We start from the raw sequence: 25,678 nt of genomic DNA, 5'->3' as shown, positions 1-25,678 counted from the left end.
CATCAAATAAGCCATCATTATCATAACTTCAGCCCAGAAATGTGTAGAACAATTAGCATCAGACAAAATGCATCTTACTCTCTACATAATTGTTCTATTCATTCTTTCAGCAAGTTCATTCTGCTGAGGTGTTCCTCTAGTTGTCCTATGCTTTTCAATTCCATGTTTCTTGCAAAACTGATTGAATTCTTTAGAACAGAATTTCAAACCATTATCAGTTATTAAATTTTTTACATTTCTACTGGTTTGAATTTTAACTAGTACCTTCCATTCTTTAAATTTGTCAAAGGACTTATTCTTACTCTTAAGAATATAAATCCATACTTTCCTTGAAAAAATCATCAATAATGGATAGAAAGTATCTTAATCCACTGTGTGATGCAACTCTTGATGGCCTTCATACATCACTATGAATGTTTTCAAGAGTGCCTTTTGAGTTATGAGCAATAGTGGCAAATTTGAATCTCTTTACCCTTCCAAAGATGTAATGTTCACAAAACTCCAATGCATCAATAGTTCCCACCACTTTCTTATTTAATGCAGATTCCAAATTGATAGTTTAAGGTTCTCACATTTTAGTCCTTGTACACATAACACCGGTTCGTCGTGTGCAAAGATATGTGGATATAATTAACAACCTGAAGGCAAGAAATTCTGCTGCATTTAGCAATGCTGCTAACAATGCAGTCCCTGTGATTTGGGAGGCCTTTGAATCAGGAGTTGGAAGCTTGAACTCCCCAACTTCATTTCCAACATCTACAGTGATTACTCAAAACTGGGAGCACTTTGAATAAATAGAAGAACTTCCTTTCACTTTATTGATAGAAGAGGCTTCTATGACACTTGGTTTTTTGTAATGACAAGTTTTTTGTAATGACACTTGGTTTTTTGTAATGACAAGTTTTTTGTAATGACACTTGGTTTTTTGTAATGACAACTTTATTGATAGAAGAGGCTTCTATGACACTTTATTATGCTTGTACAAATTAATATGTGTACATGTTCCTTCTCTATGTCCAAATAAACACTGATTATGCCTTGGGTCCAATCAAATCAATAATAATTATAATAATAATAATTCATTTATATTATTATTATTATTTTATTCTCAAGTTATTGATACAATGTATTATCAATTTTATTGACAACTAATATGTATAAATGTGATTGATCACTTTTAGTAGAATTTTTTTTTAATTATTTTTTTATCCTTGTCCAAACATGAAAATTTGCTTAAGAGTTTTAAGTTCATTTTTACTTAAATTAATGACATGTTGGCATTTTATTATGAATTTGAATAGTATTCATGTGTATGGATGAAAATCTAAGATATGAAGCCATCCTCTAAGGGGCAACTTTACATGCTTAACTTAGGTAAGAGAAACCCTAGTTAGAAATGAGAATGAGACTTCACTTGGATGGTTAGTCATGAAAATAATATTAATGGTTATCACAATCTTGCAAACATTGCATGCTTAATCTTTTGAAATTGATTACCTAAATATTTACAGTTAATTATTACATATGCCGCCACCCAGGATTGCACTGCCTCCATCCTCTATAATGTTCATTGAGTTAATCCGAAATTCCTTGAGATTGACAAGAAAAAGAGGGAAAAACTATTAAGTGTGATTGAGGGTGCCTCTAGTAGACACGTTTCTTCTTTGAATTAAGTCAAATTAACTTATTTACATGACGTTAGGATTTGTCGATTCTGAAGAATGAAGAGAGAGAATGTAGACACGTGTTACATAATCGTAACCAAACCGGCAAAATTTAGGCGAGTTTTTTTACTTTCTCTAATATATAAGTAAATTTTCTAGCAAAGACTGTGTGCTTCATGCAGATCTAAGTTTTGCAAACAGAACACACTAGAGAAAAGGAAAATGGGAGACCTTAAGATTAGAGGTGACATAGTTGAAGAGCAATTATGGCCACAGAAACCCACTCTAATTAAGCCTATTCCTCAAAGAGCTCAAGCTAATGTACCTATAGGCGTTGGTCCATCCTTTCAACAAAGGCAAAAACCCTCTAAGCCACTTCCTAAGCTTGCCACCATTCCAGAAAATGACAATCTTTCTACAGAGGAAAACACTACTAATGAAGGTGGCGCAGCTTTTGTTGATGCTAATAATCAAAACATTTCCAATGAAGCCCAAGCAAACACTGAGCAAGAAATGGAGAGGAAGTTTAGGCGGTATGTATATGTTATTTTAACATGCAGGCATAATTAATATACACATATCAAGAAAAATTAAAATTAGGGGCAAAATCATTTATGTATATTTTTTTAAAACAATTGTCTTTAAATATTTTGTGATTTCAATATTAATAATGAAAATTAATTTTCGTCTGTAAATTTAGTCTCTAATCGTTTGTTTTTCTGTAGTTACAACTATGAAAATTATTGCATGTGTGTGTATCTAATATAAATGTTGTGGTTTTGTACCATTTTCTTTGGTGGCTAGAACCATATCAAACCGATTTTCTGCACGGAGATCAAGATTGAAGAAACTTGCTTACATGGCGGAGTTGGAGAGCAAAGCGAAATCTTTCGAGGTATTTAGGACCAATCATTGAAACAATCACTTTTTTTTTTTTAATCCATGAATATGTGTATTTGTGTTGCTGTAGGTGGTAAAAGGATTTAATAATTCACAGAGAAAAAAAATATCGTTAATGAAAACTTAGGAAATTAATTTTTCATTATAAGTAACATTATTATGTTTTAAATCTGTGTTACCATTTCCATAATGAAAGACGAGAATCTCACATTTTTAAGAAAATATCAAAAGCTATTTATTAATTTAATTATTAATTTTTTGTTTTCAATCTCACTTTTCAAGAGAAAATAGTGTATTTTTTTTATCTATTATAATATAAAATAAGAAAATTTTCACGCATTTTTTCCTCCCAAAGTAAGGACGCTTTGGACAATTTCCTTTTAAATATCTTTTTATTTATTTATTTGATAAATCATATTAATTAATGCATTTAATAAAAGTATGTACTGTATTAAATACCTTAATTAGTGCAGTCAAAAAAGTATTAAATGCACATTTATTATTAGACATTTAAGTAAGAATAATAAAATTTAATAGTGTTATTAATGAGCATTTGACTTCATGCATTTATTAATTGATTACAATGTCTTCTTTTATTATATTTATGAATTTTATTTTTTAAAATAAAAATCATACAATATTTAAAAACAAAAAGAACTAGAGGTATTAATATGCAATTATTGTTTAATAGTGATTAAAAAATTATTAATATATAATTATCAATAATATCATATATATATATATATATATATATATATATATATATATATATGAAAATTCTATGTGTCTTTCATAATAAAAATAATATTTACATCATCAAAAAATTAATTATCAGAATAGATAGAGTTTTTTTCAACAATTAATTAATACATGACAAAAAGTGATTATAATATGAGATAGACTTTTCTAAAATCACCATCATATGTGAGATATACATGTTTCATATTTAAGTAATTAATATTATTGTTGTTGTTATGTCTCCAACTTTAATAATGTAATATACATGAGTGAAAATAAACATTTTATTATAAACTTAACAAAAATTAATATAATAAATTTATGATACATTATTCTTTAATGTTTTAACAATAATAAATTATTTATTTATTAGTTTTTATATATGTCTGTTAAGTATACTTTATAAATCAACCCCTTTTTTATGAAGGTATATCAATACAATTTATATTATTATCATACATATCATTAATTTCTATGTGTCTTCCACAATAATAATAAGAAACTTTTACTTTCTATGTGATTAATGATTATTTTGATACTAAATAAGTTAATTATTATTTAACTATCTTATAATAATAATTTTTTAATTTTATACTTCATTTAATATTTTCATTTGAATAACTAATTATTATTTTTTTGATAAAAGTTGCTATTACATGTAAATAATGATACCTCAAATGTTTTGCTCCATCTTACATCTTATTTGAACACAAGACATGTAAATTGGTGCAAGTCAATGTGAACTAAAGGAATAACGTGAAAAATCCTCAATTAAATATATATCTTTAATTTTTTTGAGCTTTTGCATTTAGTATCACCGGTTGTTCATGTATCATTCTTATATTTGTAGAAGATGATAAATTTAGTGAAAATATTGAAATATTTCATATTAATTTTATTCCTATTTAAGAGAAGTGGTTACTTTAATTGATAACAATAATTTTATTCTAAAACTTATATATTTTTCAAAAAATATCACTACTGTAATTAATATTTCTCTCTCTTTTAAATGCATGTCAACATAACTTCTCTTCTATTTAATTATGAGTATTTTAATTTAAAAATAATAAATGTATAAAACATAATGGATTGAGTTTTATATAAATAACAAACAACTTTTTTATCTTATAAATAGGAAGTTGAGATGAGAGTAAAAAAATAACAGGAAACAAATTATGTGTGTAACTTGGAGAAGTTTAATTTGTAATGAAATTCTAATTGAAAAATGAATTTGATCGGTGATGAGATTGTTGAAATGAAGTGAATTTGATGAAGAGGGGTGGTAATCATGTACTCCCTTCGTTTCTTTTTAAGTATGTCGTTTTATCTTAAATTGAGATAACCAGGGAAGTTATTTATTTTTCAGATTTTAAGTGATTTTGTTAATATATTTCATATTTTACCCCTTTTAAATGATTTGTTTTCACAAAATTCTTTAAATTTCTCTTACATTTAAAGTTTGTACTGACAAGTTCTCTTATTGGAAAAACAAAACGTTTTGTGAGATACAAAGTATTGGAACTTCTCTCAATGTACCAATTCACATTCTTTTGTTCAATAGGTAATAATTACACCCTTGAATTTTTAAATTATTTATTATCTAATTTTATGAAAAACATATAAAATAATTAAAGGATACAAGGACATAATTGAGAAAAAAACTTAATATTACCTCGAAATCTGAAAATAACTGATAAAAAAGAACATAAAATTTTTAAAAATGATACACTTAAAAAGAAAGGTAGTATAAAGCAATTGAAAAATGTGTCTTTCACTATGAATTAAAAAAAAAGAAGCTTAAACAACAATTTTAATGTTTTACTTCTTATATGATATAAATAATATTTTTATATAATCAGCTGAAATTGTTTTGACTTAATATTTTTAATAAATAATATTATATATATCATAAAAATAATTCAATTAAAGAATTATAGTTTTTAGCTAAAAGTACAATATATATTTTGCTCAATTAAAAAGGGCCAACTTAAAAATTGAATCCTCAAAAATATAAAAAAATAAATAAATATTTTTGTTTACTTTCATCAATAATATTTAATTACAAATGTCATTTTAAGTTTTGTGCATCACACTGATAAAAAAAAAAAAAAACTAGCGTACTTAGAGAAAATAAAATTTGTGACAAAAATAATGACATATCTAGAGATTCAATCCAATTTGCAACAAGTTAAATTACATAACCGATTCAATGAATCATTCGAACCAATTAGTCGATTTGTTCACTGTGTATCCATGATTTGTTATAATGTTGTAAGTTTTTGGTGTGCAGAATACCATAAGCCTTCTCCGTGAACAAATTGCAGCCGAACAAAACGAGCAAAAGTTGTTGCAAATTGAGCATCATACATTGAAATTCCAAATGGCTGCTTGTGAAAAGCAAAGAATTGTTCTAGAAGGTAAATTGTCTCATCCCTTTTACTCTCTCACTCTCATGTTAATTTTTATGTTTGTATAGTATCGTTTGTGAAAGTGCTATTCTGTTTTTTATAGCTGAGTTTAAAAAGAACAAAGCAGAAGCAGATAGGTTGTGTGAACTTCAAAGCAGAATGAATGCATAATAACTTCACTTCGTTGCAGCTCATGTCTAATTCCAACTGAGGTTATGTAATGTCTTTTGTTGATTTGTTTTAGAAATTTTAGAACCTAAAGTGAAAACAGTTAAGGTGTTAGAGATTGATCTTATAGAGTAATGAGGATGGATTGTTGACATCGTTTGTTATTATTATTGTTTGGGAGACATGATGGTAATGCATTGCCTTTTTCTTTGGTTGAGATCCAAATGCTCAAACTCAAATTGAAACCAAGTTCATCAAAAGTTAGCCCATCTTGGTTTCTTTGGTCGATTTTGAAATGCTTAAATTAGGCCCCTGCTATTTCCACCCAACGTTCTTGTTTTTTTTTTTTTTACCTCAAATTTTGTTTGTAATTTTTTTCTGCAAATACTCCTAACAATAATGTGTTTTAGTGTGCAAAATACACACAAAAAAATGTATTTTCATTGTGCCAGGAATGTGTCCTCCATATACAATGAAAATGAAGGAATGCTAGTAATACTTTCTCTAATACCTCCTTTTTAACAATAATTTAAGGACCAAAACTATATTTTCATTTTCATTGGATAATCTTTTTTCTTATTATTATTTTCTCTAGTTACAAAGTTTAAAGTCTTCCCATATTCAACTTCAATTGGATCGTTCATCTTTTCTAGTGTTATAAAAGCAAATCCTTTATTTCCTTTCACTTTCCTCTCTCAACCACAATTTCTCTTAAGAAATTTTTTCTAGAAATTCTTTTCACTATTTCTTTTCCCTTTCTCTTTGTACTCCTTTTCTTCTTATTATTGTTTTCTCTAGTTACAAAGTTCGAAGTCTTCCCATATTCATCTTCAATTGGATTCATCATCCTTTTCTGTGTTATAAAAGCGAACCCTTTATTTACTCTCACTTCCTCTCTCAACCACAATTTGTCTTAAGAAGACTTCTCTAGAAATTCTTTTCACTTTCTAATACCTCCTTTTTAACACTCGATGTGATTGGTTGAAATTTGTTGGAAATTAACAATTTTGGAGGTCTTATTTCTCATTTAATGCTTCTCTCTTTTATTTAAACGTGAAACTCCAAAATTGGTGATTTTCACTTAATCACATAGATAGTGCTAGAAAAGGAGTATTAAAGAGAGTGTCGTCCTCATGAAAAAATATTTTTGTTACGTAAAATACATAGAAAAACATGTTTTTGTTGTATATGGAGGATGCACCCCTAACATATCAGAAATGCAATTACATTAAATTTATAAGTAACAAAAAAGTTTACTAGCAATAATGATGACAATGAAGTGATGAAATTGTGATGACATGAGTGTCACGACAAGATTGTGAAAGCATGCCACAGTGTGGCAAGAGAGGAGGAAGAGGGAAGGGGAAGAGGAAAAAAGAGTGAAGGGGGTAAGAAATTAAAAGGGGATAAGAGTGACTTTTCACTCTTTTTTTGGAAAAGTATGCAATGAAGAAGGAAAAAAAGGGTAGAAGTAGCAAGGTCCCACAAATTAAAACAATTTATCTAAAAGTTAGCCCAATGATAGCCCATCTTTATTTTTGTTTTGGCCCATCATGGTTTACATATCACATTTCTCTATTGTAAGGCTGATCCGCTTTTGTTTTAAGAAAAATACACATGACTATGGCTTCCTCGCTTGACCAACGATCAGGAGTATGAATTTTCCAAATAAATGTCATTATTCTTACACAGCTTTTAATAATAAAAAAGTCACATCAAATCAATTTCGGCATTAATAAATCTTCCACATCATATTTTTTTTAAAAATATTTTCTTCACTTATTCTAGCAATTTAAAATCCCAAAACTCAAATTTAAAATTGCATGATTTGCCACATATTCAAGTCACTAACGACATCTATGAAGAGGACCCAAAAGTAGCATTTTTTGAATTGTGAGAATAAAAAAAGAAGAAGCAATCTTTTAATTTAGAAGACAAACAATAAAATGACCCAAATTTAAAGATTAAAATTATAATCTCATTTTTGTTGGGTAATCCTTTTTCTTTATTTTCTTCTTCCTTTTTTTTTTTATTTTCTCAGGTTATAAAGTTTAGAGTCTTTCCATATTCAACTTCAATTGGATTGTTCATCTTTTCCTAAGTTATAAAAATGTTTCCTTTCACTTTTCTCCTTAACTGCAATTTGTCTTAAGGAAGGAAGATGTGATTATGTTTTTATTTTTTTCCTTTACTTATTCTAGCAATTTAAAATTATCAGAAATTAAATTTCAAAATTAAAGTCGGAAGATCCCAAAATTGTGAATCTTAAATCACTAAAAATTGCATCATTTGTCACAAATGCAAGTCACTAAAGACATCTACAGAGAGAGACCAAAAACAATATTTTTTAAATTATGAGAACTAAAAATAAGCAATTTTCAATTTAGAAGACAAACTAAAGTAGCCCAAATTTAAGGACCAAAACTATATTTTCATTTTCATTGGATAATCTTTTTTCTTATTATTATTTTCTCTAGTTACAAAGTTTGAAGTCTTCCCATATTCAACTTCAATTGGATCGTTCATCTTTTCTAGTGTTATAAAAGCAAATCCTTTATTTCCTTTCACTTTCCTCTCTCAACCACAATTTCTCTTAAGAAAATTTTTCTAGAAATTCTTTTCACTATTTCTTTTCCCTTTTTCTTTGTACTCCTTTTCTTCTTATTATTGTTTTCTCTAGTTACAAAGTTCAAAGTCTTCCCATATTCATCTTCAATTGTATCCATCATCCTTCTGTGTTATAAAAGCGAACCCTTTATTTCCTTTCACTTTCCTCTCTCAACCACAATTTGTCTTAAGAAGACTTTTCTATAAATTCTTTTCACTTTTTCTTTTCCCTTTTTCTCTCTACTCATTTTCCTCTTATTATTGTTCTCTCTAGTTACAAAGTTTGAAGTCTCTCTATATTCAACTTCAGTTGGATCCTTCATTAATCCTTGTGTTATAAAAACAAACCTTTATTTCCTTACACTTTTCTCTCTCAATCACAATTTCTCTTAAGAAGACTTTTATAGAAATTCTTTTCACCTTTTCTTTTTCCTTTTTCTCTCTACTCCTTTTCCTCTTATTATTGTTTTCTCTAGTTACAAAGTTTGAAGTCTCCCCATATTCAACTTTAGTTGGATCCTTCATCTATCCCTGTATTGTAAAAGCAAATCTTTATTTCCTTTCACTTTCCCCTCTCAACTACAATTTCTCTTAAAAATACTATTTTAAAAATTCTTTTCACTATTTCTTTTCCCTTTTTCTCTCTACTCTTTTTTCTTCTTATTATTGTTTTCTCTATTTACAACCTCATATTCAATTTCAATTGGATCCTTCATCTTTGCTTGCATTATAAAAGCAATTTTTTTTTATTTCCTTTCACTTTCTTCTCTCAAACACATTTTTTCTTAAGAAAACTTTTTAAAAAACATTATTCATTCTTTCATTTCTTTCACTTTTCTCAAGTCTAATCTCACATCTTAAATAAACTTTTCAAAAGATTCATTTCAACCATTTGACTATTTGTCAAACTTTTTTTTTTATTGTAAATTATTGTTTTTGTCAAAGTACAATTCATCAGTCATATTAACATTGAATTTGTTGTAGGTTTGGGATCATAGTCTTGTTTTTTTTTTTATGAACCAATGAACTAATTTATTAAACAGGGGTAGGTACAAGATATACCACCCTGGAATCAGCAAAATTTTAGATACATATATCATCATACACGTTAAAATTTCCCCTCATATATATCATCACATTTGCAAATATAAATTTTGCCAAAAATTAATATACTACCATTTGAAGAATTTACCTAGAAATATACCGCACACAAACTTATGTTTGGTGCCACACGTTTTTTTGTCTATTGATATCAAATCACAACCAAGTATATAACCAACACGAAGCATTCGCACTTGCATAGACTTGGGGAATCGCTTTCCAAAAGCCAGTTTGAGTCATTTCGCACAAGTTGGATAAGTATGCGTTGTGGGACAGTAGAATAGATTGAGAACATGCTTCAATGGTGTCACATGGTGATTGTAGGGACACGATCCTTATTCTTGTCATTTTGCTATCTCGAGATGGGTATATATTCACGATGAACCTTGTTCCTTTGACATGAACTCCAACTTGTGTTGATGTGCAGAAATTATTCTTTTGTATGTACATCTAATTATTGACGCAATTATGTTAGTAGAAGTGCCACTTTACATGGCTCACGATGGTTCAAAAGTATAAACAAAATTATAAAAATGAATTGCTAGATCTAATTGCTTTCTGGGTCCCCAATAATTAGCTCCATGACCATCAACCATTGCCTAGAACGTCGAGATTTTATTTGTTTTTAGCACTTTATTTAGAGATGGTCAAGCATATCCAGGCAAATTCACGTGTTGTGGAGACGTCGTGGATTCTTAATTTTAATCGATCTTGCACGTATTGGTATATTTTATTAAGCTTAAATGGATCATTTACTTTACATGAAAATATATATAAAAAAGAATTGTTAGTAAGTTATAACGTTAGATAATTTAATAGATTCAACATAAAATAATAATAATGATAAAGTAATTTGCTAACATCAGCTTTAGTATAAAGGGATAAGATCAAATGATACTCGGTGGAAAAATTGCTCAAATGATACTTTTAATACTTTTTTTATTTTTACAAAAGTCAAATCTTATCAATTTAATTGTTATATTAAAAGCTCTTATGAAACAGATCAAATTTATAAAGAAAATGTAATTTAAAAATCAACTGATATATTGTTGCAGTACTTTATTTTAATATATAGTATAGTATTATATTTAAAATATAAGTATATTTTACTATGAGAGTGCATATTTTATAAATTTCTAAATTATTTAAAGAGTAAATAGTGTTATATTTTTATATTGTTATTCAATCAAATCATCATGGATAATAAGTTTATTAATTTTTACAATAATTATTTTAAAGTTATATTAATAATAATTTTTTGTTGGTTGAGAGTATAAAATATTATACACCATGCATGAGTAAATAGAAATTATGCTCTTATTAAAATTAAAATATAATGGTTGCATTCATAATTTAATTTCTGTGGAATACTTTTAAAATTATATTTTTGTGTACCAAATTATTATTTTATTAAAGTTAATATATAGTATCATTTTATCTTGTAACCAGTATAAATATATTAGATATAATTACATATTGAATTGAATTTATCAAAGGAAAGTATATGGGAAGTTTGGTTTAAAATTTCCGAAAGATTAACTTTTTATAATTACATTGAAAATAATCCAGCAAAAAGGAAATTATTTAGATGCCCGTTGCTTCGTTCCCGCTTCTACCAAAAGCCAAAAATGAGAAAGGGGGCCATTTATGATTTAGACACTCAACCAATATTCACAATTTCATTTATTACAGTGCTGATCTCTATTAGAAGAAAAGTTGAGTTGACAATTTGCTTTCTTTGGTTGGAGGAGAATTTTTTTTTATCCGTAACAATAAAAAAAATAAATTTAAAATTTATAATAATTCATATATTTTATTTAATTAATTGAACTAAAATATTTTATTTAATTACTGTAGTACAATGTTTTTTTTGGTAAAGACTAAAATGTTTTTTACTTGAAATAATCTTATTCAAATCAAATAAAATTATTATAAATAATAAAACTCTCTTATTATTATGTATTTAATTAATGCATTTATATCTCTTGAGAAATACACTTTTTACACTAATTGATCAAACGGTCAATAATCACAACAGCAACCTTGAAAATAAAATTATGATTAAACCTGCTGTAAATTAATTTTTTTGTTATAAATAATCCTGAAATAAAATTATCATATATTCATAATTCCAATCAACATTCACGTAATACAAACATATACTCTTCCGTTCTAAAATAATTAAGATCTTAAATTATTTTACACAAATATAAAAAAATAATACATAAATAAAATAAAATAATAATTTTATAAAATTAATCTTTATCATTAGTTTATTTTTAAAATTTATTATTAATATAAAATAAATATTAATAAAAAATAATTAATATTATATTAAAAGATTAAAATAATCATTATTTTAAAATATTTTTTTTCCAAACACAAAAATTATAATGAATAAGAGAGAGTAATATTTTATAAAGATTAATTGGGACATAAACGCTTAATAATATCCAATCATGCAATAATTTATCTGGTACTACCCGTGATATAAAGCCTGAATTTAGCACCTTTTTATGATGCCAAGTTATGTTTAGGCCACTTTCTCTTCCCACCAATGCCAACAAAAAACTATGTAAAAGTAAAACACCAGTATACCAAAGCTAAAAAAGCATTCTTTTTCAGCTACAAGCTTCATTGTGTTGGGTGCTGCAAACACCCCCTTCCCGGCTCCTCTCCCTCTGATGGGTTTTGGAAGCTGGTACGAGGAACATCTTTTACTCAAAGGTTCACATACTCACACCCCTAGCATCCATAGCTTATGGGCATGCCAAAGTTAAGCTCTTTCTCCCAACAACAACGTGTGTTCACTGAAAAAACCAGAAGAAAAATGCGTGGCCTGAAGCTAGTTGAACGCTTCAAGAGCATCCAAGTTCATGCCCTCAACTCAGAAGCAACTAGCAGAAGAAACAAGGCCACAGGGGAAGCCAGAGCCATCACAATCAGATCATTGGTGTCAAAGTCCAAATCCAACACCACCACCACCACCACCACCACCACAACAACAACAAATTCAGCAATTGCAAACCTCGTTGTTCCTCTTCAGCTCCCTTCTGCTGACACTCTCGAACCTTCCATAGAGCCTTACCTTAAACCCACCAACCTCGTGGAGGCTTTGGCGGAACTTTACCACAGGCTAGAATGTTGCTGCCTTCAGTCTGAGAAAAAAACATCACTGTGTGTGGAGCAGTTCACGCTTCTGCGCAGCCTCGGAGACCAGAAGCTTCTGAGGAGGTGTCTCAGGACTGCGCGGCAAAACGCTGAGGATGTGCTTTCCAAGGTTGTGCTTTCGGCATGGTTGAGGTTTGAGAGGAGGGAGGATGAGCTTGAGGGTGTGTCTTCTATGGATTGTGGTGGTTGTGTTCTTGAATGTCCGAAGGTGAATTTGGTGAAGGGCTTTAGTCCTTGTTCAATCAATGATAGGTGCCAGTGTCCACAAGGGACTAAAGAGGAAACTAGCAATGAAGAAAGTGTGTTTTTGTGTTTGCCAGATGAGGAAAAAAAGGATGTTTCTTTTTGCATTGGGAGTGAGGAAATTGATTGTGTTAAGTGGAGAATTGCTGCCCTTTCTGACCCTTTTAAGGCAATGCTTTATGGTGGCTTTGCTGAGTCCAAGATGAGGAAGATTGATTTCAGCAAAAATGGTATAAGCTCAAAGGGTATGAGGGCAGTGGAGTTGTACAGCAGGGCTAAGAGGTTGGACTTTTTCTGTGCCATGACTGTTTTGGAGCTTCTTTCCTTTGCCAATAGTTTCTGTTGTGAGGAGATGAAGGCTGCTTGTGATGCTCATTTGGCTTCATTTGTTGGAAGTGTTGATGATGCATTGATACTTATTGACTATGGATTGGAAGAGAGAGCACCCCTTCTTGTGGCTTCCTGCTTACAAGTGTTGCTCAGGGAGCTACCAAATTCTTTGCATAATTCAAAAGTGATGAATGTATTTTGTAGTTCTGAGGGAATGAAAAGGTTGGCCATGGTGGGGTATGATTCTTTCTTGCTATACTATTTCCTGAGCCAGGTGGCTATGGAGGAAATCATGGTGTCAGAAACTACACTTATGTTACTAGAAAGGTTGGGAGAGTGTGCTACTGAAAGGTGGCAGAAAGCCCTTGCATTCCATCAATTGGGTTGTGTGCTGCTTGAAAGGAAACAATATAAAGAGGCTCAGCATAGTTTTGAGGTAGCAGCTGAAGCAGGTCATGTGTATTCTGTGGCTGGTGTGGCCAGAACCAAGTACAAGCAGGGTCAACCATATTCGGCCTATAAGTTAATTAGTTCTCTCATATTTGAGCACAAACCTGCTGGGTGGATGTATCAGGAGCGCGCTCTTTACAACATGGGGAGGGAAAAAAGTTTTGATTTGGATGTTGCAACTGAATTGGACCCCTCCCTTTCATTTCCATATAAGTATAGAGCCCTGGCAAAGGTGGAGGAGAAGCATATAAAAGCTGGAATTTTAGAGCTTGATAAGATTATTGGATTCAAGCTCTCTCCTGATTGCTTAGAAGTGCGGGCGAGGATGTTTATTGCTCTTAAGGATTATGGCAGTGCCATAAAAGATATCAGGGCATTGTTAACTTTGGAACCAAATTATATAACTTCAAATGAAAAGATCTCAGGGAAATACTTGGTTCATCTCCTTAGCCATGTGGTACAGCAAAAGAGTCAGGCTGAATGCTGGATGCAATTATACGAACAATGGTCTTCTGTAGATGATGTTGGTTCTTTGGCTATTATACATCAGATGCTGGAGAATGAGCCTGGAAAGAGCCTGCTGGAGTTTCGTCAGTCTCTACTCCTTTTGAGGTAAGCACATCTATTAATCAAAACTATAGGCGGTATCTCTCTTCTTATAGTTTGAATTGTTATGGTATTTGTTGCACATTGTTCTGGAACTGGTAAGCTTATCACATTGTTTATTATACATAATGCTATTGCTGGTATCTAGATATTTGATTTATTTTGATTTTTGAGTGTGTCGATGTTTCCTGGTCTTTCAACCCCAGTTAATAAAATACAATATCAAGAGAATTCCTCACATTGATGAAATTCATAGGTTAAACTGTCAAAAGGCTGCAATGCGCAGTTTGAGGATGGCCAGAAACCATTCTAGCTCACTGCAAGAAAGATTAATTTATGAAGGATGGATTCTATATGATACTGGCTATCGGGATGAAGCGCTGGCTAGGGTTGATAGGTCAATTACAATTCAGAGATCATTTGAAGCCTATTTTCTAAAAGCATATGTGTTAGCAGATACAAGTATGGATCCGGAATCTGCTTCTTATGTTATTGAACTTCTGGAAGAAGCACTTAAATGTCCTTCAGATGGTCTTCGCAAAGGACAAGTTAGTGACCTCATCCACCATCCCTAGTATTGATTAAGTCTTCTTGGTTGTCCGGTCATTTGATTGTCTTCTGCAATATTTTGTAGGCACTAAATAACTTGGGGAGTATTTATGTAGATTGTGGTAATCTTGATCTTGCAGAGGCATGCTATGAGAATGCCCTTGCAATTAGGCACACAAGAGCTCATCAAGGTCTAGCACGGGTTTATCATCAGAAAAATCAACGAAAAGCTGCATATGATGAGATGACCAAGCTAATTGAAAAGGCAGAGAGCAATGCCTCAGCATATGAGAAACGATCAGAATACTGTGACCGTGAGATGGCAAAGGTTGACCTTGATGTAGCAACCCAACTGGATCCTTTGAAAACATATCCGTATAGATACAGGGCAGCAGGTACTTCACCTATCTTTCATTCTATACCATCTGCCATGTTCTTTTTAATTGGAAACTGGGACTTAGTTAATAACTGGGTTATGACATACTAATCTACAGTTAGTCATCAAACTTGCTTTCATTTACTACAGAAAACTTGTTAAACATGAAGTATTTTTATTTTGAAACTTGATGTTCTAATTCAGTGTTTTATAACCTGTTTCCTATGTTACTGACAACAAAACACTTGTTGTGTATTGGATTTCTTGGCATGGCCAAGCCCTGAAGCCTAGAAATATGTAATGTGACTATGTTCAGTCTGTAGTTTGATTTGTACTTTAAATACTAAGTCCATCTATGTTTATAAGTTGATTCCTTCTGTATTTGGGTGGTCCTCAATCTTTGAAGTTGTCACGATCACACACTACTGCTATTGTGGTTAAATACAGATTGAGACCCTTTGCAAGTTTTTATGAGGGATAGAGTATCATTTTCAGCAGAAAAATATAAATTCCATGCATATTTTTATGATGCTTCATGATTAAACCTTGTTTTTATTTTTGACAAGTTAATGGCTTGATTTTGTCTTAATTTAAGTATGTCTTTTTAAGATTTTACCCACATGTTAATGAGTTTGTTGTGGCACCATGTGTAAGTCATTGATCTATGCACACTATTCCTCTCTTTGAAGCTTGCATCTTGATGGATTCTAGTTACTCATCATTATGAAATATATCAATAGCTACAACTGACACTAGGAAAGTAGAAACTGATAAATTTGTTTTCAAAAGTATTACCATTTAATATAGCATCAAGATTTGGTCACTGTCTTAATGGGGCAGAGGATAATTAACGTGTTGCTTTAAATTTATCAACATTTGACCTACACACCAAAAGTTAAATTTAATGGCTAGATTAGTGACATAGATTTGTTAAACTGAATTTTTCTCACATAAAATGTCACATATAAACCAGTGATGATGGATGAGCAAAAGGAATCTGAAGCTGTTGATGAGCTCACCAAGGCCATAAATTTCAAACCTGACTTGCAAATGCTTCATCTCCGAGCAGCATTTTATGAGGCAATAGGGGAACTATCATCAGCTCTTCAAGATTGTCAGGCAGCTCTATGCTTAGACCCTAACCATACAGACACACTTGATCTGTATCAAAGGGCACGGAAACTAAGCTTTTAATCATAAATGACATGCACATTAAATGGCTAAAATGTGGAGATCTTGATTAGGAAATTGCTGGGGCATCCCAACTTTGTTAAGACACAAGAAGAGGACATGGATAATCCTACTGTTGAAACAATGCCAAGACCCCCCAAGAAGCAATACTTGGATGATTCGAGGAAAAGATGGAGTCATGTGTTTCACATGATCAGATAGGAAGATGATTCAGGTGTACATCAGAAGATGTTCAGAATGAGAATAGTAACTCCATTGATATAATATAGATTCTTGTGAGCCTTGTGCACATAATTGATCTCACACTATTCACACATTTGTACAGTGACAGGGTTATGATTTATAGAGTGATTGGCACTTTGTTTCCTACACTATAATTTATTGTTCTTGATGAAATGTTTTATTTTTCTGCATCTTGCCAAAGAAAATGATAAGTATTGTGTTTCCAACTCATAAAATAGTAATAATTGATGATGATGATGATGAGTTACTAGACGTCACAAGCATTTCCATGTCTAGCATTTTAGAAACAAGGAAACACTAGTTATGCCAACTATGTATTCACAATACAAAATGAATTTGTTTCCTTCTCCTAGTAGGCAAACATAGCACAGCCCTTTCCCCTGCCTCAACAACAGTTTCCCAAAAGAACATATTGGAAAGGGTATTATTAAGGAAGCATTCTCTGTCTCTGTCCCTCCAAACAATAACAAAAATCAATTCCTCTAGAATGAGACAAATGTTATTTGTTCTTTACATGCTTCTTCTGTTGGCTTCAAAATAATAGTTTAGAAAAAATTAGTATAAACATAAATATTTCAAAAGTGTATGAATTCCAAATTTAGAGCAACTGTACAAATTAGCATTCCACTTTTATTTGGGTTATAATATTAATGTCTCAACTTGAATCAGTGGATGTAATTGCCATTTCTGCCCACCAAAGTGGTGATGCTTTTGGATTTGCTCCATCAGGCCCCATAGCTGTGAGTTCCTTGAGTCTAGATGTAATTTCTTTCATAGTTGGCCTTTTCTCTGGATCTGGTTGTACACAGTTTCTTATTACTTCAGACCATTCCTCAATCTCTTCTTCCTGCAAAGACTTCAGTCTTAGATCCACAACATCTCTTAAGGATTTCCCCCACCTTACATATTCTGCTGCCCAATCTGCCAGAAGTTCACTGTTCCCAGCAAGGGGAATTCTCCCTGTAATCAACTCAAACAATATTATTCCAAAGCTGTAAACATTGTCCTTGGTATCTGCTGACGATGTTTCCAAGAGTTGTGTGGTTGCAGACCCATTCTTTGTAGCACACATGTCATTCCATAAACTAAGATCTGATACTTTAGCAGCATAATCTTCAGTAAGGTATATAAAGGAAGATTGCAGGTTTCTATGGGCAATGGGTGGTTTCAACTCATGCATATACTCTAGGCAGTAGGCTATTCCCATAGCTATCCTCATTCTCATTGTCCAATTTAGTTCTTCTCCTTCTCTAACTGCAAGCATATGCAAGAATAAAGTCAAAACTCAACAACTATAAATGCCAGTGCATATAGCAAACAATTTTCAAGATGCCAGGGAACTAGTCCTGTCTGAATAAAGTTCTCCATAAACACTTACATGGAAAGAAAATTAGATAAAATGAATTGGATTGAACTTCTTCAATAAATTATAATCAACTTATGTACTTACCTTTAATTGTTCTCATCTGACTTCTCAAAAAGTTGAGGTACATAAGTTGATTTTAATTTATGAGAGAAGTTCAATTAATTTTTTTTCTATTTTTTCTCTCTTATAAATAATTATGGAGAAGATTATTTAAACAGGTCTAATTTATATTTTTGCTACAAAGTTCAAGCCATCCTCACAGCCTGGTTGAAGAAGTTAGGTTGCTATTAGCCTGTAATAATCAAAGGAGGATATGGCTGTGGATGTAAGTAAATTTGATCAAAATGTTACTCACTGTGCAGATGCTCAAAGAGTGTTCCATTTGGAGCGTACTCAAACACCATCATTCTTGAGAATGGCTTATTCTCTTCACAATACCCAATAAGATTCACAAAATTCTTGTGGTTCACTCTAGATAATGACGCAATCTGCAACCATGCAAAGATTAGAAGTAGGATTACAATTTATTGCGCATTTGCTACATTTGTTGCTAGCATACCTTCTTTCGGAATTGAGCTTCCATACTTTTTGACCAGTTTTGAGCTGTGGTCACTGCAGAGGATGCTACAGCTATCTCAACTCCACTGGAGAGAGTCCCCTTATACACAATTCCATCAGGAAGAGAACCAATAATGTTACTGAAATATTCAGAAGCTGCTTCAATTTCTCCTCGTTTGAGACTTGGCACACCTAAATCACACATAATAAATGAGTTAACTAAATTCCACAGAAAGAAATAGTTGTGAAGGGTGGAAGGCCTAGAAAACTAACTTCATTCTTTGTAGACAATGCATTTTAGAGTTTGAATGTATTGCTAATCTTCTGAATGAAGTAAATAAGATTCAGAATGACCTTGCAACTTGCAAGCATAAATTACCTTTTATAAAAGCTTTCTGCAGCTGGCCACTCAACCCTGTGGACCAAGGTTTAACAGCCACAACCTTCCTACTTTGGAAGCAAGCAAAAATAATGGCTGACAATAAAATCAATAAGGAGAAGCCCCCAACTGCAGACCAGATTATCACTGAATGATGTATTTGATTGGAACTATTTGTGTTCCCTTGGTTAGAAAATGATGAAGGGCTAGGCGCCCAATTAAACTCGGGTGGTGTAGACACAGTGACAGGCGTGTTTACTGGGGGTGGGATGTCTGGAGTTGGTAACACTACAGGTGAAGGAGCGAAAAAAATACTGGAGGGTGATGGAGATGGCGATGGCGAATATGATAATGGAGCTGATCCTGGTGAATATAAAGGACTTTCTGATGGTGATGATGAGAAAGGCTCAAAATCTGGTGGTAATGAAAAACGGAAATGTGATGCTGATTGTTTAAGTGTCCCTTGGTTAACATCCCCTTGGATTTTGGGTGTATTAGCAGCATTTGCTACCTTGAGAAGTTGCCTCCTGTATGATCTATCCCCATGTTGGCTAATGCGCCTGAGACAAGATTGACACAGACGAATAGTTTCAAACTCGAACTGAAGATGAACTTCACAATGAATGAGCACGCTTTAAGCAATATTGGACTGAAGATTATTTTCATGTTACAGCTATGTTATGGTAAAAAATTATGCCATTCAACCATTTACTAAGGAACTGTTCATCAAATCCAAATTCTTATATTGATGAACTCAGAAATCTGTTTTGTGCAATCCATCATCATATGCTTACCGTAAATTACATCTGCCGACAAATAGTTCTCTAGAGGTGGCACCAGTTAGCTGTTCTTCATTGGCATGAAATTCAGAATTCATCTTGAGCTTATACAGCTCTGTAGTTAAGTTGGCTAGATAGTAATTGTTGTCCAATAAACTGCAGTACAAATTTGATGACATTACTAGTCAACCAAAGAACATGATAGGAAGAAAATATCTGGCATGAAAGGATCAACTTACAGAGTGGTCAGGGATGAAATATTGCCATGATCAAATGGAATTGATCCACTAAAGTTGTTATATCCCAAGTCAAGCACTTCCAACTCCTCTAAGTGTAGTATCTCCTTGGGAATTTCTCCAAAGAAGGAATTGTTGCGCAAAATGCTGCGGAGAATGCAAAGTGTACAAAGTTTGTTAAGGAATATTTATTTCTAAAACATATGGATTGGCATGTGAACCATCTTACATTGATCTTATGTGAGCCAGCTTTCCAATTTCTGGTGCTAGTGTTCCTTCAAGACAAAGGTCTTTTAAATTCCTGCAAGTTGAATATTCATGATCAGTGTTCAATGTATACTTTATGCACTAACGGAGAGAAAAATATTACAAGACCACCCCCCACTGAGGATGCATTCGGATGGAAGAGTTTGGAAGGAAAGCAAGGTAGTAGAACATTTCATTTAGAGAATTTTTGTTACCAGAGAACTTTTTAATGAAAAAAATTAAATTAAAAATAAGATAAAATATGTTATAAATCCCTCAATTTTTTTGGTCAAAACTAATCTTAAATCCTATACTTTTAAAACAGTGATTTTGATTTTATTTTATTCTATAAGTGACAGATGTTGTCTCTTTTCCTATCCTAAGTTATATAAAGAAAGACAAATATGTTTGAATAAATTTATCTAGAAGGACTTTCAAGAAAAGAAAATAAGAAAAATAAATAAATGATTTTTCTCATAAATTAAAATTAGTTTATGTATAAATTAATTTATAAAAATTCTCTCATATAATTTTTTTAAAAGATGAGAAAATTATCTTGTACATATGTTAATTTGAGTTTATAGAGAAATTTATTTTATTTTTATCTTGTTTTCTTTTCCTAGAAGCTAAAAATCCTTATGGATAAATTTACCCGAACAGACCTATTCACTAATTATATATATATATATATATATATATATATATATATATATATATATATATATATATATATATATATAAGGATTTAAGTCATCAGTTTTAGATGGGAAACATCACTCAATCAACCGAAAAAAAGGTAAGTAGAAATAAAATATAAAGATTCTAAGAAAATAGGGTACATTTAAAGAATAATAAAGTGTTCATAATTTGACAAAAGACCGAATATTTCAACTTAGATCAGTTAGATGTAATACACAAGCATATGAATTAATAAATACAAAATTATTAAAACTCACTCATTTGATTTTACCAGCGAGTATTTATAAATTGCTTTTGTTAACACTCACTCATTACTTTATTTTGAAGTAAACATTGCCCTTTAAAATACCAAATCCGACAAAACAGGTATACTTTAACAAACAGAAGAAAATTATGCAAGATGATTAAGAGATTACTGAACTCAAATATGAGTTAAAATACCTAATTTCACACAGATTCAGAATCATTAAATGATATTATTTCATACAAAAGAAAATGCATTTTCTAAACAACCCTTAATCATATTTATATTTATTGGAGATGGTGCTCAAATTTCAATTTAAAGATATTTTTGAAATAATAATATTAAATAGGATTGAATTCGGTGAAATTTTTTTAGAGGAAAAAAAATATTTGTTTAGATGAAAATAATCTTCAATCACACAACATGAGCTTTCTTTTTCTTATATCTGAGTCCAGAGGAAAAAAAATGTTTGTTTATTACTTAATATAGTACACCACAATTCAGTGTAATACTTTTCAAAATCATATTTTAATTATAAGATCCCGTCATAAACATTTTAATTATTATATTATAAGATGAGATTATTTTGTCAAATTGACCGAGTTTCACTATTTGTAATATAAAAGAAGATATTAATTAACATTATAAAAGTTTTAATGGGTGTGTCCTTGGTGCATGACTGTTAGTCCGTTATAGATATAGACAACAAATGGAAGGAACTTCCTATATTAGGAACACATGCATCGTAAGTTAAATCAGCCAAAAATTAACGCAATAATTCAGTTAAAAAAATACTAAATATTATTTTTCATTTTCATTATTAAAAAAGCAACTTTCCCCCCACCGCAAGAAGACGGTGTCTGCCGGCCAATTTAAGAGGGAAATAAAAGCTTAATGGACCACAGTTCCCTGGGCCCAGCCAATATTAAAGCCCTATTGTGTAACGAGACCAGTCAAAATCCATTCAAACGTGGCTTAAAACAGTGGCAACAACGTCAAAATATCTATTCAATGACGTGTTTAAATTCAAACGCAAGTGTCAGGTCACAGATGAGATTAGTGACATCTCCTTTAATTGGCCTCATCAATTTTACTATTTTTCCTCTCACTAGTCTTGCCAGAGAAAAATAAACATTTGTTGCAGAAATTATTTAACTAGTTACCTCACTCATTATTTTGCATCTTAAGGAATAGATACTTTCATGTTCAATTCAACTTGACATAGCGTGCATGTGACTCACGTTAAAAATATATGAAACTACAGCAAATTTGAACAAAACCTAGAAGTTATTACAAGTTTTAGTTTCTAGTACAGAACCAAACAGGCCCATAGTTCATGTCTAGCAAAATGCAAGATTCCAACTAGCTCTTACGCCGCATATCGTTGAGAACACTTAGAAATGCTGGCAAATTCCTCTTCTTGTAAGACAGAGAGATGAAAAAAGAAATTATAGTTATAATTTTTTGAATTAAATATATTTTTCATACCTTAGGTCCCTTTTTTTAGTTTATTATCTTAAATGATATAAATTTTATTAGTTTATGAAAATATTAAAAATGTATTTAGGTAGTAAACTAAAAAAAGATATATCACAATTATGAAAAACATATCTGAACTTAACTTTTTAAGTTTAATTTTGGTACACGAAGTCTACTCTATTAATGAATTAAGAATATTTAAAATGTAACTTTTAAAATTATTACTTAAAAAAGAATATATTTTAATTATATAGTAATCCATAATAACGTAAAACAAGAGTTTTATACCATGTTGGATCACAAAATTGGGATGTGTGATTAAATGATTGTTTTTCTTAATAATTACTTTAAAAAGTTAAGAATATATCTTCCTAAGTAGAAATATAAACTGTAACAAACTAAGGAGAAGAGTATGGATGATGAGAAGCAAAAGAAGGAAGAAAAGAGGTTAATTGCTTACAAGGTCACAACATAACCATGAAAACACTCCACACCGAACCACGAGCAAGGATCAACGTCTCCATCTGCGCCACTCCAACTTGATAAAGTCCCCTGCGGGTCACTCACCACTCTCTCCCTCAACGCCAGCAGCGCCAAGCCTGAGCAATTCAAACGACACGCCGTTTCGTAAAGACTCGCTTAGTTAAAAACAACACCAAACTAAAACGAAGCACCTCAGCGCCGTCGTTTACATAACCATTATGAATTACCTTCTTCGCTCTTGAGCGTGGAACAGAGACTCTGTTTCTGGCTCAACGCGAAAAACAGCGTTAGCAGCAGCGGCAACTTCAACGGAGTGAATGGTGCCATGGTGAGATGATGAAGGAAGTTACTAGTTCCCTGTTGTTCTGGCTATGGGAAAGAGAAGCGACATACATGGAGAGAGAGAAAATCAGAGTGCTATCTATATAGGCACAATAATACAAAATAATATTAATTCGGTTACATATCTAATTTTCTATTTAAACCTACCTAGCATTGCTCTATTTTAACTTTAAACAGTTCCTCTATCTTATCAAAACATGTTTTATGAAAATTACTTAATAGGTATTTTCAAGTAAAACGTCCAATTCGTGTCATTAGCTAATTTAGTGATTGATATTATTAAAAAAAAGTATTTGTTAATTTTTCTAGTATAAAGTATAACTGATTTCTATAAAAAAAAAATATTTAGCAATTTTAGTATAATTAATCAATATTTGAAAACATGGTTAGTCATCTTTTTGACGAATTCTCTTCTTAATTAGATTTTTTTATAAGACTTAAATTCAAAATTTTACTTGAGTTAAATTTTATTAGAGTAATGTATAACATTAATAGTTACATATTGAATTTGATCATTTTCAATTAATTTAATTATAGAATTTGTTCTTGTAAATTTGGTTCTAATTTTGTCAAATCAATCAACTTAATATGTAAATTTGATAATGATCTTGAATAATAAGAATCAAATCAAATTGATTAAGATTCACTAAATCTAAAATTAAATTGAGTGATAATTATTAAAGTTATGAATCCAGTTGTCTTCTTATTATATTAATAACTAATTTTATTAATGATTATTAAATAAAAAATTAAATTGATTTTTCATAATTCAAAATAAAATGAACGGATGATACTAGTTTAAGGAATTAAATTAAGATTTTGTTTTTTATTTTTCAACGATTTTAACCTTTATTTTTTATTAGAAAAATATGTGGTCTTGATTAAGTGACTTTATTTTTTATTTTTAAGTGAAATTTGTATTATTAGGTTAATAATTTATTTTATATACCATATCTTAATTATATTTGCATTATACTACATATTAGTATAATTTTTAAATTTATTATTTTTACATGTCAGCATCGTATTATATTTGTGTGCTTTTGTGCCTAATGTGTTTAGTTGTTCCAAACTAATGCTTAAAATTAAATTACATAGGTTGATTGCTACAAAGTTTACCTAGGTTGAACCCATTAATGGGTTTAGTCACCGGTTTGTTAGTTCGACCAACTGTCTAATAAACAAAACTATTATTATGCCAAAAGTAAGACAAAAAAAAGTTAAGAAAATATGTCATGCAGCTAGCTTAAGATAGAAAATGACTTCATATATAGTTTGGTTAAGAGTAAAATCTATCGAAAATCTTTACCTTTTTTAATATAAAGATAAGGTAAGAAGTGCTAGGAAAGAAGCAATCAAACAACGAAGTAGCAGCACAACGGGCTATTCTCAACAACCCAAGGTATTAGAACAACAGAGGGTAAAGAAGAAATATATATAACCCAAGAAACACTGAGATTTCCTTTAAAACAAAAAAAAAAAATAAACAACGTAACGAAAAGAGTGTAAAAATCATTTTCTTAAGATGGGCATAATATGATTACAAGAAAAAATTGGATTCACTCAAAATTTGAATAGCTAACCAAAGATGGCAATTATTTTTTTATTTAATTTGTTTAATCAGACCTTGAATAAGGACTCAAATATGGAACTACATATGCTAACAATTTTTAATAATCACTCGACAATTATTCTTGATAAATTAGTAAACACTATTTATAAAATCAATGATGATTAATTGTATAAAATAACATTTATAAATGGAAATGAATGTAAAGCAAACTAAATATTAACAATTTTTTACACTGAATTAAATTTGGCTAACCGTGTTGCCCAAAAAAATCGGCTAACCAAATCAATCAGTATTAACGTGCTTTAAATCACATCTAAGGCTAGATTCACAATTTAAGTTTGAAAATGTACCATTATCTTTTATCCTTTTTTTTATACAATGACGGTGGAGGTTAGAACCTATGAACTCATAAACTAATCAATTTTTCACCGTTAAGATGACCCTAGTAGGTTATAAATATTATTACCGAGCACACAAATAACATGTGTTCTAATTAAAAAAAAAACTTAAATGTGCATTTGATTCTGATAATTTGTCTAGCTAATTTTG

At 30.7% G+C, this 25,678-nt stretch overlaps 3 protein-coding genes across 4 annotated transcripts; 2 read left to right on the top strand and 1 right to left on the bottom strand.

The window, feature by feature from the left end:
* The first annotated feature begins 1,856 nt into the window (after positions 1–1,856).
* Positions 1,857–6,442, top strand: LOC102664191 (basic leucine zipper 61). The gene is made up of 4 exons (XM_006596373.4): positions 1,857–2,197; positions 2,469–2,559; positions 5,593–5,719; positions 5,814–6,442. The coding sequence occupies exons 1-4, from the start codon at positions 1,887–1,889 to the stop codon at positions 5,879–5,881; spliced, it is 597 nt and encodes a 198-aa protein (XP_006596436.1). The 5' UTR covers positions 1,857–1,886; the 3' UTR covers positions 5,882–6,442.
* A 5,671-nt stretch (positions 6,443–12,113) lies between these two features.
* LOC100799963 (ethylene-overproduction protein 1) lies at positions 12,114–16,915 on the top strand. 2 transcript variants are annotated; one of them, XM_003544850.5, is made up of 4 exons: positions 12,114–14,392; positions 14,643–14,934; positions 15,021–15,330; positions 16,285–16,915. In XM_003544850.5, the coding sequence occupies exons 1-4, from the start codon at positions 12,348–12,350 to the stop codon at positions 16,503–16,505; spliced, it is 2,868 nt and encodes a 955-aa protein (XP_003544898.1). In that variant the 5' UTR covers positions 12,114–12,347; the 3' UTR covers positions 16,506–16,915. The 2 variants fall into 2 exon arrangements, with proteins under 2 accessions (XP_003544898.1, XP_040864889.1); XM_041008955.1 differs by lacking the exon at positions 16,285–16,915 and having other exon boundaries at positions 15,076–15,280.
* A 125-nt stretch (positions 16,916–17,040) lies between these two features.
* LOC100779427 (probable inactive receptor-like protein kinase At3g56050) lies at positions 17,041–23,658 on the bottom strand. Its single transcript, XM_003544257.5, has 9 exons — positions 23,442–23,658; positions 23,192–23,330; positions 20,293–20,364; positions 20,067–20,210; positions 19,843–19,983; positions 19,049–19,608; positions 18,671–18,861; positions 18,467–18,599; positions 17,041–17,999 (listed from the first exon to the last, which is right to left on the bottom strand). Exons 1-9 carry the CDS (start codon positions 23,539–23,541, stop codon positions 17,401–17,403), a joined length of 2,079 nt encoding a protein of 692 aa, XP_003544305.1. The 5' UTR covers positions 23,542–23,658; the 3' UTR covers positions 17,041–17,400.
* Between the last annotated feature and the right edge of the window lie 2,020 nt (positions 23,659–25,678).

Source organism: Glycine max, chromosome 14 (genome assembly GCF_000004515.6).
Source record: "Glycine max cultivar Williams 82 chromosome 14, Glycine_max_v4.0, whole genome shotgun sequence".
Classification (NCBI taxonomy): domain Eukaryota; kingdom Viridiplantae; phylum Streptophyta; class Magnoliopsida; order Fabales; family Fabaceae; genus Glycine; species Glycine max.
This window is presented reverse-complemented; position numbering and strand designations above follow the sequence as displayed.

What these genes read in the sequence shown, in the direction of transcription:
- LOC102664191 (XM_006596373.4), top strand. Translation starts at nt 1,887, where the DNA reads ATGGGAGACCTTAAGATTAGAGGTGACATAGTTGAAGAGCAATTATGG. An exon ending in ATGGAGAGGAAGTTTAGGCG is followed by an intron (nt 2,198 to 2,468) that starts GTATGTATATGT and finishes TTTGGTGGCTAG; the next exon opens with AACCATATCAAACCGATTTT. An exon ending in GCAAAGAATTGTTCTAGAAG is followed by an intron (nt 5,720 to 5,813) that starts GTAAATTGTCTC and finishes TGTTTTTTATAG; the next exon opens with CTGAGTTTAAAAAGAACAAA.
- LOC100799963 (XM_003544850.5), top strand. Translation starts at nt 12,348, where the DNA reads ATGGGCATGCCAAAGTTAAGCTCTTTCTCCCAACAACAACGTGTGTTC. An exon ending in CAGTCTCTACTCCTTTTGAG is followed by an intron (nt 14,393 to 14,642) that starts GTAAGCACATCT and finishes TGAAATTCATAG; the next exon opens with GTTAAACTGTCAAAAGGCTG. An exon ending in GTATAGATACAGGGCAGCAG is followed by an intron (nt 15,331 to 16,284) that starts GTACTTCACCTA and finishes CATATAAACCAG; the next exon opens with TGATGATGGATGAGCAAAAG.
- LOC100779427 (XM_003544257.5), bottom strand. Translation starts at nt 23,541, where the DNA reads ATGGCACCATTCACTCCGTTGAAGTTGCCGCTGCTGCTAACGCTGTTT. An exon ending in CATGGTTATGTTGTGACCTT is followed by an intron (nt 20,365 to 23,191) that starts GTAAGCAATTAA and finishes TTCAACTTGCAG; the next exon opens with GAATTTAAAAGACCTTTGTC. An exon ending in ATTTCATCCCTGACCACTCT is followed by an intron (nt 19,984 to 20,066) that starts GTAAGTTGATCC and finishes TTTGTACTGCAG; the next exon opens with TTTATTGGACAACAATTACT.